The 15,511-nt window shown below is 42.8% G+C and overlaps 1 protein-coding gene across 1 annotated transcript in view; it reads right to left on the bottom strand.

Moving 5' to 3' along the window:
* The window catches only part of LOC140546223 (uncharacterized), a 294,662-nt gene that overhangs the window by 189,522 nt on the left and 89,629 nt on the right, over nucleotides 1-15,511 (bottom strand). The window contains exon 3 of the mRNA XM_072669455.1: nucleotides 3,289-3,311. Within this exon, the coding sequence (XP_072525556.1) occupies nucleotides 3,289-3,311 (23 nt within the window). The remainder of the gene's footprint in view (nucleotides 1-3,288; nucleotides 3,312-15,511) is intronic.

Here is a 15,511-nt window from a genome sequence, read left to right as displayed (position 1 = left end):
ATGCAACCCACAGAAACTTACTAAACTCTGTTAACATGGCTATGCCTAATCTCACCCTCCATACCCAATCTCACCACTTTCACTGGTTTTACTATTTCCACATATTTTTGTGGAATTTTATAATCCTGAACCGTATCTGAACCTTGGGCCTTGGTTGGAGTTGCTGAGAGTCAATTCAGGAGTGATACCTTTATCCTACCTTTGTCCTCTGTGTGTAGGTATTCAAATATCCACATGAAGAGTAAGTTAGTTGTAGGAAGTGTAAAGAAAAGAAATAAACAAATAAGAAAAAAGAGAAGCTTTCTGTCAAAGCAGAACAGGATCTTCATTACAGTGAGGCCTGAACTTAGCCACATGTAAACCTCTTTGCTACAGCATGCTCTCTCCTTTTGGCTTGTAACCTGGCCTACTTCCATTATAGTGCCACATAGTGGATGGAGTAGGAATAACCATGAAAAAAAAAACATGCCATCTATCCAAACACTGGAGTCACATGGATGTCAGCTATGGCTTCAAGTAGGCCCAAGTTGTAGGATTTTTTTTATGCCAATATAGAAAAATAGACAATAGGCAAGTGGCTTAAATGCCCAACCACAACAGGCCCAATGAGACATAAAGAACCAGCAAAACAGGCCCAATGAGACATATAGAACCAGGCAAAACAGGCCCAATGAGACATAAAGAACCAGCAAAGCAGGCCCAATGAGACATAAAGAACCAGGCAAGCAGGCCCAATGAGACATAAAGAACCAGGCAAAACAGGCCCAATGAGACATAAACAACCAGCAAAACAGGCCCAATGAGACATAAACAACCAGCAAAACAGGCCCAATGAGATATAAACAACCAGGCAAAACAGGCCCAATGAGATATAAACAACCAGGCAAAACAGGCCCAATGAGACATAAAGAACCAACAGAACAGGCCCAATGAGACATAAAGAACCAGCAAAACAGACCCAATGAGACATAAAGAACCAGCAAAACAGACCCAATGAGACATAAAGAACCAGCAAAACAGTCCCAATGAGACATAAACAACCAGCAAAACAGGCCCAATGAGACATAAACAACCAGGCAAAACAGGCCCAATGAGACATAAAGAACCAACAGAACAGGCCCAATGAGACATAAAGAACCAGCAAAACAGACCCAATGAGACATAAAGAACCAGCAAAACAGTCCCAATGAGACATAAAGAACCAGCAAAACAGTCCCAATGAGACATAAACAACCAGCAAAACAGGCCCAATGAGACTAGAGATGCATCTTTCAGATATTAGGGTCGGATATTGATCCCGATATTAACAATGCAATGTTTGGTCTCACTGACTTCATATTTCAGAATAAAAGCCAGGCAACACTGATGGGCACATGAGTTCCAAATAAATACACACAACTAAATCACAATTACTGCATTTTCAGCTAAAACACACTATTCTGGAGTAATTAACAACATGAGAACTAGCAAACAGCGATTAGGCAACTGAAGACCTATCATCCAGGATAGATAAACAGACAGAAAGAGCATTGTGGATGGATGGAGAGAGAAGAGCTTTTTAAAGGAACAGAAAGGAATGCAACCCACAGAAACCTACTAAACTCTGTTAACATGGCTATGCCTAATCTCACCCTCCATACCCAATCTCACCACTTTCACTGGTTTTACTATTTCCACATATTTTTGTGGAATTTTATAATCCTGAACCGTATCTGAACCTTGGGCCTTGGTTGGAGTTGCTGAGAGTCAATTCAGGAGTGATACCTTTATCCTACCTTTGTCCTCTGTGTGTAGGTATTCAAATATCCACATGAAGAGTAAGTTAGTTGTAGGAAGTGTAAAGAAAAGAAATAAACAAATAAGAAAAAAGAGAAGCTTTCTGTCAAAGCAGAACAGGATCTTCATTACAGTGAGGCCTGAACTTAGCCACATGTAAACCTCTTTGCTACAGCATGCTCTCTCCTTTTGGCTTGTAACCTGGCCTACTTCCATTATAGTGCCACATAGTGGATGGAGTAGGAATAACCAGGAAAAAAAAACATGCCATCTATCCAAACACTGGAGTCACATGGATGTCAGCTATGGCTTCAAGTAGGCCCAAGTTGTAGGATTTTTTTTATGCCAATATAGAAAAATAGACAATAGGCAAGTGGCTTAAAGCCCAACCACAACAGGCCCAATGAGACATAAAGGACCAACAGAACAGGCCCAATGAGACATAAAGAACCAGCAAAACAGACCCAATGAGACATAAAGAACCAGCAAAACAGGCCCAATGAGACATAAAGAACCAGCAAAACAGGCCCAATGAGACATAAACAACCAGCAAAACAGGCCCAATGAGACATAAAGAACCAGCAAAGCAGGCCCAATGAGACAAAGAACCAGCAAAGCAGGCCCAATGAGACAAAGAACCAGCAAAGCAGGCCCAATGAGATATAAAGAACCAGGCAAAACAGGCCTAATGAGACATAAAGAACCAGCAAAACAGTCCCAATGAGACATAAACAACCAGCAAAACAGGCCCAATGAGACTAGGGATGCATCTTTCAGATGTTACGATCGGATATTGATCCCGATATTAACAATGCAATGTTTGGTCTCACTGACTTCATATTTCAGAATAAAATCCAGGCAACACTGATGAACACATGAGTTCCAAATAAATACACACAACTAATCATCAAAATTACTGCATTTTCAGCTAAAAAAAACTTACAATAAGTATTAGAACCTATAGTTCCACCAATAACAATCTTCATTACAGTGAGGCCTGAAGTTGGCCACATGTAAACCTCTTTGCTAAAGCATGGTTTCCTTCTTTTGGCTTGTAACCTGGCATATGTCCATTATACTGCCACCTAGTGGATGGAGTAGGAATAACCATGAAAAAAACATGCCATCTATCCCAACACTGGAGTCACATGGGTGTCAGCTATGGCTTCAAGTAGGCCCAAGTTGTAGAAATTTTTTTATGCCAATACAGAAAAATAGACAATAGGCAAGTGGCTTAAAGGCCCAGCCACTACAGGCCCAATGAGATATAAAGAACCAGGCAAAACAGGCCCAATGAGACATAAAGAACCAGCAAAGCAGGCCCAATGAGACATAAAGAACCAGCAAAGCAGGCCCAAAGAGACATAAGGAACCAGGCAAAACAGGCCTAATGAGACATAAAGAACCAGCAAAACAGGCTCAATGAGACATAAACAACCAGCAAAACAGGCCCAATGAGACTAGGGATGCATCTTTCAGATATTACGATCGGATATTGATCCCGATATTAACAATGCAATGTTTGGTCTCACTGACTTCATATTTCAGAATAAAAGCCAGGCAACACTGATGAACATATGAGTTCCAAATAAATACACACAACTAATCATCAAAATTACTGCATTTTCAGCTAAAAAAAAACACTATTCTGGAGTAACAAACAACATAAGAACTAGCAAACAGCGAGTAGGCAAATGAAGACCTATCATCCAGGATAGATAAACAGACAGAAAGAGCATTGTGGATGGATGGAGAGAGAAGAGCTTTTTAAAGGAACAGAAAGGAAAGCAACCCACAGAAACTTACTAAACTCTGTTAACATGGCTATGCCTAATCTCACCCCCATACCCAATCTCACCACTTTCACTGGTGTTACTACTTCCACATATTTTTGTGGAATTTTATTATCCTGAACCATATCTGGACCTTGGTCCTTGGTTGGAGTTGCTGAGAGTAAATTCAGGAGTGATACCTTTATCCTACCTTTGTCCTCTGTGTGTAGGTATTCAAATATCCATATGAAGAGTAAGTTAGTTGTAGGAAGTGTAAAGAAAAGAAATAAACAAATAAGAAAAAAGAGAAGCTTTCTGTCAAAGCAGAACAGGATGTTCATTACAGTAAGGCCTGAAGTTAGCCACATGTAAACCTCTTTGCAGCAGCATGGTCTCTCCTTTTGGCTTGTAACCTGGCCTACTTCCATTATAGTGCCACATAGTGGATGGAGTAGGAATAACCATGAAAAAAAACTTGCCCTCTATCACAACACTGGAGTCACATAGGTGTCAGCTATGGCTTTAAGGAGGCCTGAGTTGTAGGACTTTTATGCCAATATAGAAAACAGACAATAGGCAAGTGGCTTAAAGCCCAATGAGACAAAGAATCAGCACAACAGGCCCAACAGGCCAAGGTCCTGCACAATTGTTTCTTATTTTAGTGACAAATAAATAGTAATTTAATGCATTTACATCTGTGTGTTAATTTGTTGTATTTTATTTGACAAAGTTAGTGAGGTCAGATTTACATCAATCCTTATGCTTTAAGTCTCTCCCACATGGTTAGGTATACGGTTTATTTATTTAACAATGGTTTCAGATCAGTATTGCGTATCTATCGTTAAGTGTATGCATTGGTCTAGGAACTGAAAAAGGTTGGTGCATCCCTAAATATAACACATAGGAAACAGAAGATCACAGCACTGTTGTGGTGTGTTTTTTTTACTTCACTAATACCTGTAGTTTTACTGCTGGAAGCACTTTCTAATAAATTAATCTAGTCTATCAGATTATCTTATGTGTAGTTTTACTGCTGGAAGCACTTTCTAATAAATTAATCTAGTCCAGGAGGAGACCAATGAGATGAGGTTGTCAGTGTTGTTTATGTTGTAATATTTCACATAATATTGACACATTGACAAAAATAGCAGAATCTTAAAAAAAACTTTGTCAATATATTACTGCCAAATACATCAAATACTGTCAATAATGCACTTCAACATGTAGAATATAAGGTAAAAAATACATGAACACAAGAAGTACGGCTGAAACGACGGTTTGGATTTGTTCTGCATTTGATTCGGTGAGTGTACTGGGTGAATCTTTTGGTGCATATAAATGAAAAAGAGTAAAAAGAAAAGCCGGTAGAGTTGAAGCTGACATGCTGAGCTGCACTGCAGTTTGTTTCAGGGGGTCATGTGCGAGTGGGCAGTGCTAGCCCCCATTTCATGCTGCTGATGAGTGTTTATATTGAAGGAGGGAAGAAAAAAAAGCTTTACTTTGTACATTTATTTGTATTTTGTTAACAGGACAGTTATTTTCTGACTCTTCTGTGACTCTACTCTGCAGTTTGGCTGCACCTGCGTGAACACTTGATGGTGAACCGAGCCCTCGTCTAGAGGAACAGCTTGGAGAGTTCAGAAGCAGTGGACGGACCTTTCTTCTTCTCTGGGGGGACTACACTCAGCAGTGTGGGAGGAAAATAAAGAAAGTTAGACTTTTCAAGTGGATTGAACTCGAAGGAAAGGAAACATAGCCAAAGAAAGGAGAGACTGGTTTTATTATTTAATTTATTTACAACCTACTTACTGTTGAGCGGTTCTGTTGAGCTGCGAGAGTTTCAGCCTTTTCTGAAGTTGGTTGGTCTTCAGGTCGTTGGCTCTCACTCAGGGCTGTTTCTTTACCTCAATGGTGAGTCTCCGTTCTGCTCTTGGGGTCATTTTGACTGGGTGCCCACTTCCTGGCAGAGTAGCCATAGTCCCAGATTGTCTCCATTTGTAGGTTGTTTTGTAACCCTTTCCTGATAAAACAGTTTTTGACCGTAGATCCTCTGAAAGCTCTTTTTGGTGAGGCATGGCTCACATATGCATATTCTTCTTGTGTGGAGCGAAACTCAGAAGAGTAGAGAAGACTTCAGGTATGAGAACACCTGACTCCAGTTAGCTTTCTTTGAGATTCAGAATTTTTTTGTTCTTATTTTAGGCACATTATGTTAATACGCTTGACCTGGATTAGATCTCATTTTATGACAAATTAATGCAGAAAACCATAGAATTGCAAAGGGTTCACATACTTTTTCTTTTCACTGTAGAATAGGCTAAGCATGTAAAGCATGAAAAATTGTAGGATGTATGGATTTATGGTCTCTAAACAGTTACTTAGCATAGGCCTCATCCCCTTTTTGGCATATGTCCACCAAACTTGACTTTCGGACAGTGCAGTGCCACTTCCTAGTGCCAGATGCTGATTAGGAACTGAACCCCCTTTCAAAACGTGCCTCAGCTCCTTACCTACTGGATAGGCTTGACTTTGGGCCTACTTTAGGTTATTAAACTGAGAAATCCTGCTTTGTGAAATGACCCCCAGGAGTGGCTACATGTTTACATAGGATTCAACTGATTTGTTAGATGAACAGAATTACTGACACATTTGATTCATTTTGTTACTCTTGGCATGCAGGTATCCCACCAATGCAGAGTATGTTCAGGTTGACGATGCTTTAATTGTGAAGAGCCGTTTCCTGAGGGATGTTGAGGAGGACGATTATGTAAGTTTGTTTTTTTTAGAATAAATTTATTATTGTTGATCACAGAAGAGTAGTTGGTGTAATATTGGTGGAGAGATTGGCGTAATTTCTCTTTTTTGTTTGAGACTGATAACTTTGCTGAAGGAATCATGCATTGTTGGAGAGGATGCTACGTCTGAGGCCCACATTAAGGTGTTTCATGAAAAGTACAGGACGACACAACCTGATTTAATGATCGTGAATGACCACATGAAGAAGACCTTTGCATTGGCAGCATGGAGAACTAGCTGAGGGAATGGCCATTGAAAACCTTCTGCTGGAGGTTAGCCATCAAATGTGTCAATTGTGTCTTTAATAGTCTATTATAAGATATTTATGGCTGTTCTAGGTTTTTAACTCTTTGCTACTGCCTTCATCACTGCACTTTATTACAACATCATAATGAGTGTGTATTTTCTGCTTTTATCTTACAGTTGTATGATGAGGTCGATGCCATCCATTCCCTAATGATGTATGTTTGTCACTGCTTCAGCTGAAACAATGCTGGGAGTTTTCCACTAAAGGACTCCTAGGTACTCTTCAAGAGATGCTCGCCATGTGTAAGCATGCCATTTTTGTCTCTACCAGCAGACCTACAGAATACTCTTAAATTCATTGATACTCTCAGATGTATACAGTTTCAAGAAAAGGTGCTTCAGTGTGTATCTAATATTGCACACAATGATGTTTAGTATTCTCTTGGTGTTTGTGTAATGGGCCATCTGCATAGTAAAGTGATTCCATTGTTTTGGAAAATCTTACTTCCTAAACATAGAAACTCTGTGGGTTCTGTGTGGTAAAATGTTGCTTCTGGTGTCTGGTGGGTTCTTTTCTTTTTAATAAGGCTGATCAAAAGGAATAAATGTAACCTTTTGATATGGATTCTTTGAGTATGGCATACATTTGGCCATGTTAGAATAAAAGCTGGTATAATAAATTATTTTTTGCTTTATTTCATTGTTTTGTTTGCTGTTAAAGCCACATTTTAATGCTATTGAGTCAAATTGTTTTTGTTTGTTTTTTTGTTTTTTGTCTTTTATATTTTCACCTCCATAAAAGAGTTCTGTTTCTAAAGCTCTTTCAATTAATGCTAAAGTTGAGTGTATGTTTACCACTAAATAAACAGCATAGAAAGACATTGTGAACATGTGTGGATATTTCAGGTACAAGGTACAAGAATGGCTATTAGGGCCAAGAATGGCTTGTCACTGGGATAGTGCCTCTTAAAGCACATTTTGGAAAGGGGACACAGTTGTACCATAGTTGGGTACTTATGCTGGCCAAAATCGGTCAAGGCCAGTGTGAAGGGGGTGCACTGGGGATGGAATGTGCCCGAACACTGCTAACAGGTAGAAAAAGAGTAAATGTTATACAGTGATGATTTTGCTTCTAGCTACATAAGGGAATGGACTGATAATTGTAGCATAACCAAGGTGGGGCTGAGGGTATAAAGACTCTGAGAAACTGTTCTGCACTGAGGAAGATTTTATGCATTGCATTGTCTTACTCCAATAAATTTGTTACTCACTTTGATCCTGACTCAGAGACTCAGCTTTTCATTTCTGTCACGTTTTTTCCATCACAATCTGGCATCACGAACAGGATGAGCAACGGAGTGCAGCAGAGGGGAGAGAAGTGAACACACACAGAGGATGCTCTCTGGCAGAGGCTGGACCCAAAAGCAGGGGAAAATCCCACAGAGCAAGGGAGAAGTACCGTGGGGTGAGTGTGACTGATCCCTCCGCTTGCAATCCAAGCCTCATCTACGAAAATTGGTGGTGGTGAGTGACAGAATAATTACTTCCGAAAATTTAATTCCCCTCCACCTTTCCTTGAGCATTCCTCCTGAATGAAGTTTAGTTACATGACGGTGTAACAAGTGAAGACTAGCCTGGTCATAGCGAGGCCTCTATTGATAGACATATCACTAGAGCAATAGGTCCAGACCATGGGAAAGAGTGCTAATAGTTTTGGTACAGGGTACCAAATATAGAATAAGTAGGCAAAGGGAGGTGAGGTGTGTTTGTTGGGGCTAAATTACTAATTGAGTCACTAAATCAAGTGAGAGAACAAGATGGGATCCCAGTTAACTAAAGGAATTACGTTTTAACCCAAAGGTTAACACTGCAGCTCTCTTAAGTCAGATGAGCCAGGATTATGGTACTGATAGTGTAATGTATGTCCCATTGTGGATAAAATATTTCTGATTCCCGACTACTGGGAGCCATATTTCACAGTGTGAAATATCTGCATAAGTTTAAGGATAGAGTGGGACAAGCACCGGTGGGGTGCCCACAAGCAGTGTTTAAACATAGTGCGAAACATAAAGCAAGTATGTTATGGGCGATTGGGTTTTGGATAGAAGAAGCAGAGCGCAGGCAGACAGAGAGAGGAAAGAGGGGCGGGGGTAAAACTAAACCAGTGTCTCTGTGTTACTCAGTTGCTGCTGATCCTGACCTCGACGCTGCCCCGCAGGAAGACCAGCAGCAGCAGGAACACCAGAACTAGGCTGGAGCAGCACCCGATCAAGCGGCAGTGGAACAACCTCCTCCACCATATGGCCTACCACCAGACCCGGCATCGCAGGTCCCTATGCCGCAGCGCAACAGGCGCTTGAGGAACTGGACGCCAGACACGGGAAGGCCAGCCCACTCGCATCGCCAGTAGCTTCCCATACCCGAAGCCATGACACAGGAAAAGGACTTAACTTCCTGACCAGGGGAAGTCTTCACTGCACTGCAGCTCTTTTCCTATGGTAGAGGTGGCTGGACCAGAGGGTCCCCTCTTAGTACATCGATACTGGATTGAAAAGGACATGATGGAAGCTGCCTCCGGCCTGTCTGACCCCCGACAAGTAGGATGAAGCAAGTTTGGAGGAGAATTCGAGGACTTTGTTATATCATGTCGTCTGACCTCGAATGAGATAAAACGCATTCTGTTCCGAAAATTGGGCTCCAGCTACTGCAAGGTTGATTGAGGCTGGCCGGATGGAGATGTACGCCTGGCTGATCCCACCTACAACCCCGGAGCTAACGTTCATCCGGACCCCAATGCCCCTTATCGAAACATGATAAGAGACTTGAGAACTCGATTGGAAGCTGCCTTTCCCCTACATGTGAACACAGGGAAAATAGCAGCATGCAAGCAGGAAGATGCAGAGACTGTTCAAGATTATCTAGTTTGCTTGACGAGAGTTCACACGTACTTTAGCAGACTGGAAGTACCTGCAGCGAGAGCAAACAATCCAGAAGATGTTACCCCATGGGAAGCACATCTGCGCAACAACTTCCTGATGGGTCTGAGATCTGACCTCTCCAACGCTATCAAGCAGCATTGCATGGGGTATACCAGACAGCCCATCGCCATCATAGAGGACCATGCCAAGCATCACGAGAACCTTCTCAATGCTCAGTCAAAGAAGAAAGAGAAAAAGCAGACAGACACATTGGATCAAGCCATGTTGATGATGGTACAGCAAGTTGCAGCCCTCCCCTCTAACGCTCCATGCGGGGGAGGCCGAGGAAGAGGACAAGGGAGGCAGAGGAGTCGAGGACGAGGCAGGGGCATAGGAAGAGGATTTGCAGGCAATGGGCCAGCTTTCCAGCCAAACCAACCAAATGCGGATCAGGGTGAATCATGGGTGAATCGATGCTATAATTGTGGCCAGTATGGACATTTTACCAGGGTTTTGAGCAGTATGTCCAGGAGGAGGGAAAACCAGCAGCAACGCATCAGGAGCAGTAACGGGCGGTGGAGGGGCAGGACGGTGGAACGGGACTGACACAGCAACTGACACAGCAAAAAGGGAAGTGCCTTCTTCTCCCTATCTTTCATTAGTGCAACAGCTTACAACATGCTCATTAAGTATGCCAAAATTTACTTTGATTGTAGAAGGGAGGATAGCGGGGTGGGCCACTCAGTGATTAGGACTAATGAGCTTCATTGTGAAAACCCCAAGCATTAATAGGGGTAGAGGGAGAAGTGGTCAGAGAAAAGATGTCTGTGCCCCTCCAATGTTCCCTAGATGGGAAAACTTTTCCGCATTGTTTCCTGATGTCTTCTGTTTGTCCTGTGAATTTACTGGCCAGAGATTTGATGTGTAAACTAGGGTGTACCCTAATTAGCTCCCCGGGGGGATTAGCTGTAGATTTTTCAGAACAACCATGCATGGTACAGGTAGCGTCAGGGGTTCTGGGGTATGCTTATATGTGGTGCAGTGTTGATGAGCAGGGGGAGATTGTCAGACACTTTCTATCAGAGGCAGAGAGGGTGGTGTCTAATCCTTTGTAGTGGAAGAAGAGTGATTTACATTGCACTTCACATATTAGCCAAGGCTCTGATAATGATTATGAAAAACAAATTCACATCAGGAACAGAGCCTTTGTAAACCACAGCACTGATATGGAATGGTAAGATGGCAGCTGCTCTAGTCTCACTAACAAAACAGCATGGTGCGTTGTTCATAGGAAATTCTTACCCCCACATCTCCCTGGCCAGATTTAAACACACCCTCCCGTGGCGAGATATTGGGCCATGGGCCTTGAGGGTGGTCAGGGCTAATGATTGGGCCAATACCGAGCACCCCAATGTGTATATTCCACAAAAATGTGGAAGTGTCCCTTTCAGTACAGGCTGAGAGCAGAGCAAACAGTGGAGCTGTTTGGCTAACCTCCACTGATTCAGGCTGCCACACTCACAGAAGGGGAGGAACTGGAGCTTGTTTCACTTCCCCCTCAGCTGTGGGATTGATTAAAGATTGTGAACCAGTATCCATTACACCAAAATCCACATATAGGCCCAGACAAGCTCAGTACCCCTTGAAACCTGAAGCAGTTGATGATATTAGACCCGTGTTTCAAGCTTTGCTTGAGGCAGGGGTCATAGTGCCATGTCCAGATTCACCAGTTAGGACACCAAACCCGGCCTGGATGAGTGGAGGTTTGTTCAGGACCTGCAGGCAGTAAATGCTGCGGCTCAGGCTCGAGCACCTGAAGTACCAAACCCCCATACTATCTTATCTCAAATTCCTACAGACCACACCCATTACACAGTGGTAGATTTAGCCAATGCATCCTTCGGTGTACCTTCTCAGATTGCAATTGTTAAATGCGCAGCGCACACCTCAGCAGATGATCCTGTCATCAAGGGAAACGCCTTTGCAGACCATGTGGCCAAATGCACAGCTCATGCAGCGCCTGTTGCCGCTGCTCAACTTCCTGTAACGGACCAAGAGAAACCCACCCTGCAAGAAATTCAATCTACTGCCACTGCAGCAGAAAAAGCTCAGTGGACCAAATCAGGGTGTGTCAAACAAAACAATGTGTGAATACACATTGCAACAAATAGACCATGTATCCCAAAGGCATACATTAAAGGGTTAATTGCTATTGCTCATGGGAGGAGTCACATGAGCAAAGGGGTGATAATGGATATGATAGCAAGACACTGGTATGCACCCGGACTCTCCACACTCACCCAAAATGTTTGTTCTAACTGTCTCACATGTGCACAAAACACACACAGACACACACAACCTCTGTCACAACAGCCTGTGGGTCACCCCCCAGCGACAGAGCCATTTCAGCACTGGCAGATCGACTTTGTGGAATTAACACCGGCAGAAGGGAAACGGTTTCTCCTGGTCTGTGTATGTATGTTCAGTAAATGGGTTGAAACTTTCCCCATGTAATACATGTCAGACATGTAATATTGATGAGATCTGTAAAAATGATCAGACCTGTAATAATGATGAAACCGGTCCGGCCAGCGCAGGAACAGAAATAGACTGTGATTATAATACAGATCTAACCAACACTTTAAACTTCCATAACACAGAGATCACAACACTGCTCAGTTCTCACTGGTTCTTAAACTGGTTTGTTCTAACACTGAACTGTCATAACAGTCGTCTGTTCTGAAAATGGATTGTTCCAACAATGCTCTGGTCTGGTCTGGTCTGTTCTGCTCTGAGTTGACCTCTACAACAACCAGTGCCTAAATCAATTGCAAGCATAAGGTCCCTGCTATATTATGGCTGTTGCTGGGCTTTTTGAGTGTATGAAGTGTGGCATGTACAGGCTATATCCTTTGGAAAAAGTAGACCAGTTAGAGGTGTGCATCATGGGTTTACTAAAGGATAGAGAGCAAGAGTCACTGGTAGCAGCCCTGGATGCCTTAGGGAGAGCTAGCAAACCCAGCCCCCCCCACCTTACACAGCCTGGAGGTGTGTTTGGGGTCATTGTCCTGTTGAAAAATGATGGTCCAACTAAACGCAAACCAGATGGGATGGGATGTCACTGCAGGATGCTGGGGTAGCCATGCTGGTGCAGTGTGCCTTCAATTTTGAATAAATCCCCAACAGTGTCACCAGCAAAACACCCCCACACAAAGACACGGCGGTTGGAACCAAAGATCTCAAATTTGGACTCATCAGACCAAAGCACAGATTTCCACTGGTCTAATGTCCATTCCTTGTGTTTTTTGGCCCAAACAAATCTCTTCTGCTTGTTGCCTCTCCTTAGCAGTGTTTTCCTAGCAGCTATTTGACCATGAAGGCCTGATTTGCGCAGTCTCCTCTTAACAGTTGTTCTAGAGATGGGTCTGCTGCTAGAACTCTGTGTGGCATTCAACTGGTCTGTGATCTGAGCTGCTGTTAACTTGCGATTTCTGAGGCTGGTGACTCGGATGAACTTGTCCTGAGAAGCAGAGGTGACTCTTGGTCTTCCTTTCCTGTGTCGGTCCTCGTGTGTGCCAGTTTCGCTGTAGCGCTTGATGGTTTTTTTGACTCCACTTGGGGACACATTTAAAGTTTTTGCAATTTTCCGGACTGACTGACCTTTATTTCTTAAAGTAATGATGGCCACTCGTTTTTCTTTAGTTAGCTGATTGGTTCTTGCCATAATATGAATTTTAACAGTTGTCCAATAGGGCTGTTGACTGTGTAGTAACCTGACTTCTGCACAACACAACTGATGGTCCCAACCCCATTGATAAAGCAAGAAATTCCACTAATTAACCCTGATAAGGCACACCTGAAAACCATTTCAGGTGACTACCTCTTGAAGCTCATTGAGAGAATGCCAAGATTGTGCAAAGCAGTAATCAGAGCAAATATAAAATATAAAACATGTTTTCAGTTATTTCACCTTTTTTTGTTAAGTACACAACTCCACATGTGTTCATTCATAGTTTTGATGCCTTCAGTGAGAATCTACAATGTAAATAGTCATGAAAATACACAAAACGCATTGAATGAGAAGGTGTGTCCAAACTTTTGGCCTGTAGTGTAGCTAGATAGCTAGGCCAGAGCAACGGACATTAGCAGCAACCTTAAGTGACTATTAAACGAGATATTCGAGGACAGTTATTTATTTAGTGAATGTAATACTTTATTTATTTACTTACTAGGCAACTTAGTGAAGCTGTACCCTTTCGAAATATGCTTGTTGAGAGGATTTTGCATGCAAAAATGACACAACAAACAGGCCTGGGATAAGTGGGTTAAGCGCCTCCCCGTGGTTCTCTGGCAAAGCAGAACCAGGCCACAAAAAAGAACTGGTCTCCGTGCCTTTGAGATAGTGTTTGGCAGGCCTCCCAATACGGGATTAGGTCCACCATCACTAGATAACCAGTTACTTGACCACTCTCTCATGATGTATTGCGTCTGTGTCTAAGCAGGTGAAAGCAGTGCTGCCGCAACCAGCTGACCAGCCCTTTGACGACCACAAGCCAGGTGATCAGGTGCTGATACGGGACCTCCGCAGATGAAGGTGGAACCAGCCGAGCTGGTCATTATAGGGACACTGTATATCCTAACTGCTAAACATGATTCTGATGGCTCTGATGAAGTTTACTTCAGGCACCCAGGGAAGAATGACTTTTGGCAGTATGTTAATTTCACAGTCCATACATCAGGTGTAAATAATACTTTTAATAATACTCTTAATGCCACACGCCTCAGTTGATCCATTTGTTTTTGAAATACATCCAGACTCATATGAGACTGTTGATGATGGCTTAACCATACCTATGTGAGTGCAACTGAGACCTACCAGTTCCTTAAAGGGAAAGGGGCCACTGCGCCTTGGTGCATCTGAGTGCACATATAACCCTGTATTCCATGCATCCTTATCCTCATACTCGCCGTAATGCACTGAAGACCTTATCTGTACCCAACGAGCACAAATTAACCACTGAAGGAGAACGATTTGCTTAAGGTCTGAGTTGACAGCACTGCGACTAATGACCATCCAAAACTGCATGGCCCTTGATTTGCTCTTAGCCAAGAAAGGGGGAGTCTGTAGCATGCTTGGTAAACACTGCTGTACTTATATTCCCCCCAAAGATGCTCAGGAGGGTAACATCAGCATGGTTTTGCGCCAAATGCGCACTGTAGCTGCCCAGCTCAGAACGAGGGGTTGATTCATGGTCTTGGGGTTGGGGATCTATTCTAGCTGGCTTACGCAGTGTATTCTTCGTGATCTTGCCCATTCTCATGTTATTGGTGCTTCTGCTTTGCTGTGGACCATTACTGTGTAATTGTATCACTGAAACTTTGTTTCACTGAGTTCAGGTGAGATATCAGCTCCTGCAGATTATGAAGGATCCTGAACTTGAAGAATTAGACAAAGAACTGGGGCTGGGGCTTTTGTTTGATGAAAGTAATCTGTAAACATGATTGATTAGAATCAAAGGGGGAAGTTGTAATGGAACTTGTTTATTAAAGTGATTCATAATCAGTAAGAGGGCATTATTAATTTCTTTTAATCAGTGATGATCATGTATGCTTGTGTAACTAGAACTGTTAGTTTTCTAACTCTCTGTACAGGCAGCAGTCTTATGTGGTGTTACTCTTTGGGACCCAAGTGGACTTTGAAGTGTTTTAGAGTAGAATATCAAACAATGAGAACACCGCGCTGAGGAGACATCCGCGGTGCCGGAGCAGGTGACGGCGAAGACGAAGAGCTGAAATATGCGAATCTGCATATTGCGTCCCACACAGAGATCCGATTTTGGAATACAGTCCAGATACAAGTCCCATGAAGTGACCAGGAGTAAAAGGGGTCTAAGTGACTACAGCTGTGGTCAGAATTAGATCCTGGTTGAAGGTGAAATGCTGGGAACATCCCCGCATTCAATAAATGAAGACATAAAAGGGTATAAATTCAGTGTATTCATG

This window comes from Salminus brasiliensis, chromosome 23, assembly GCF_030463535.1.
Source record: "Salminus brasiliensis chromosome 23, fSalBra1.hap2, whole genome shotgun sequence".
NCBI classification, from domain to species: Eukaryota; Metazoa; Chordata; class Actinopteri; order Characiformes; family Bryconidae; genus Salminus; species Salminus brasiliensis.
This window is presented reverse-complemented; position numbering and strand designations above follow the sequence as displayed.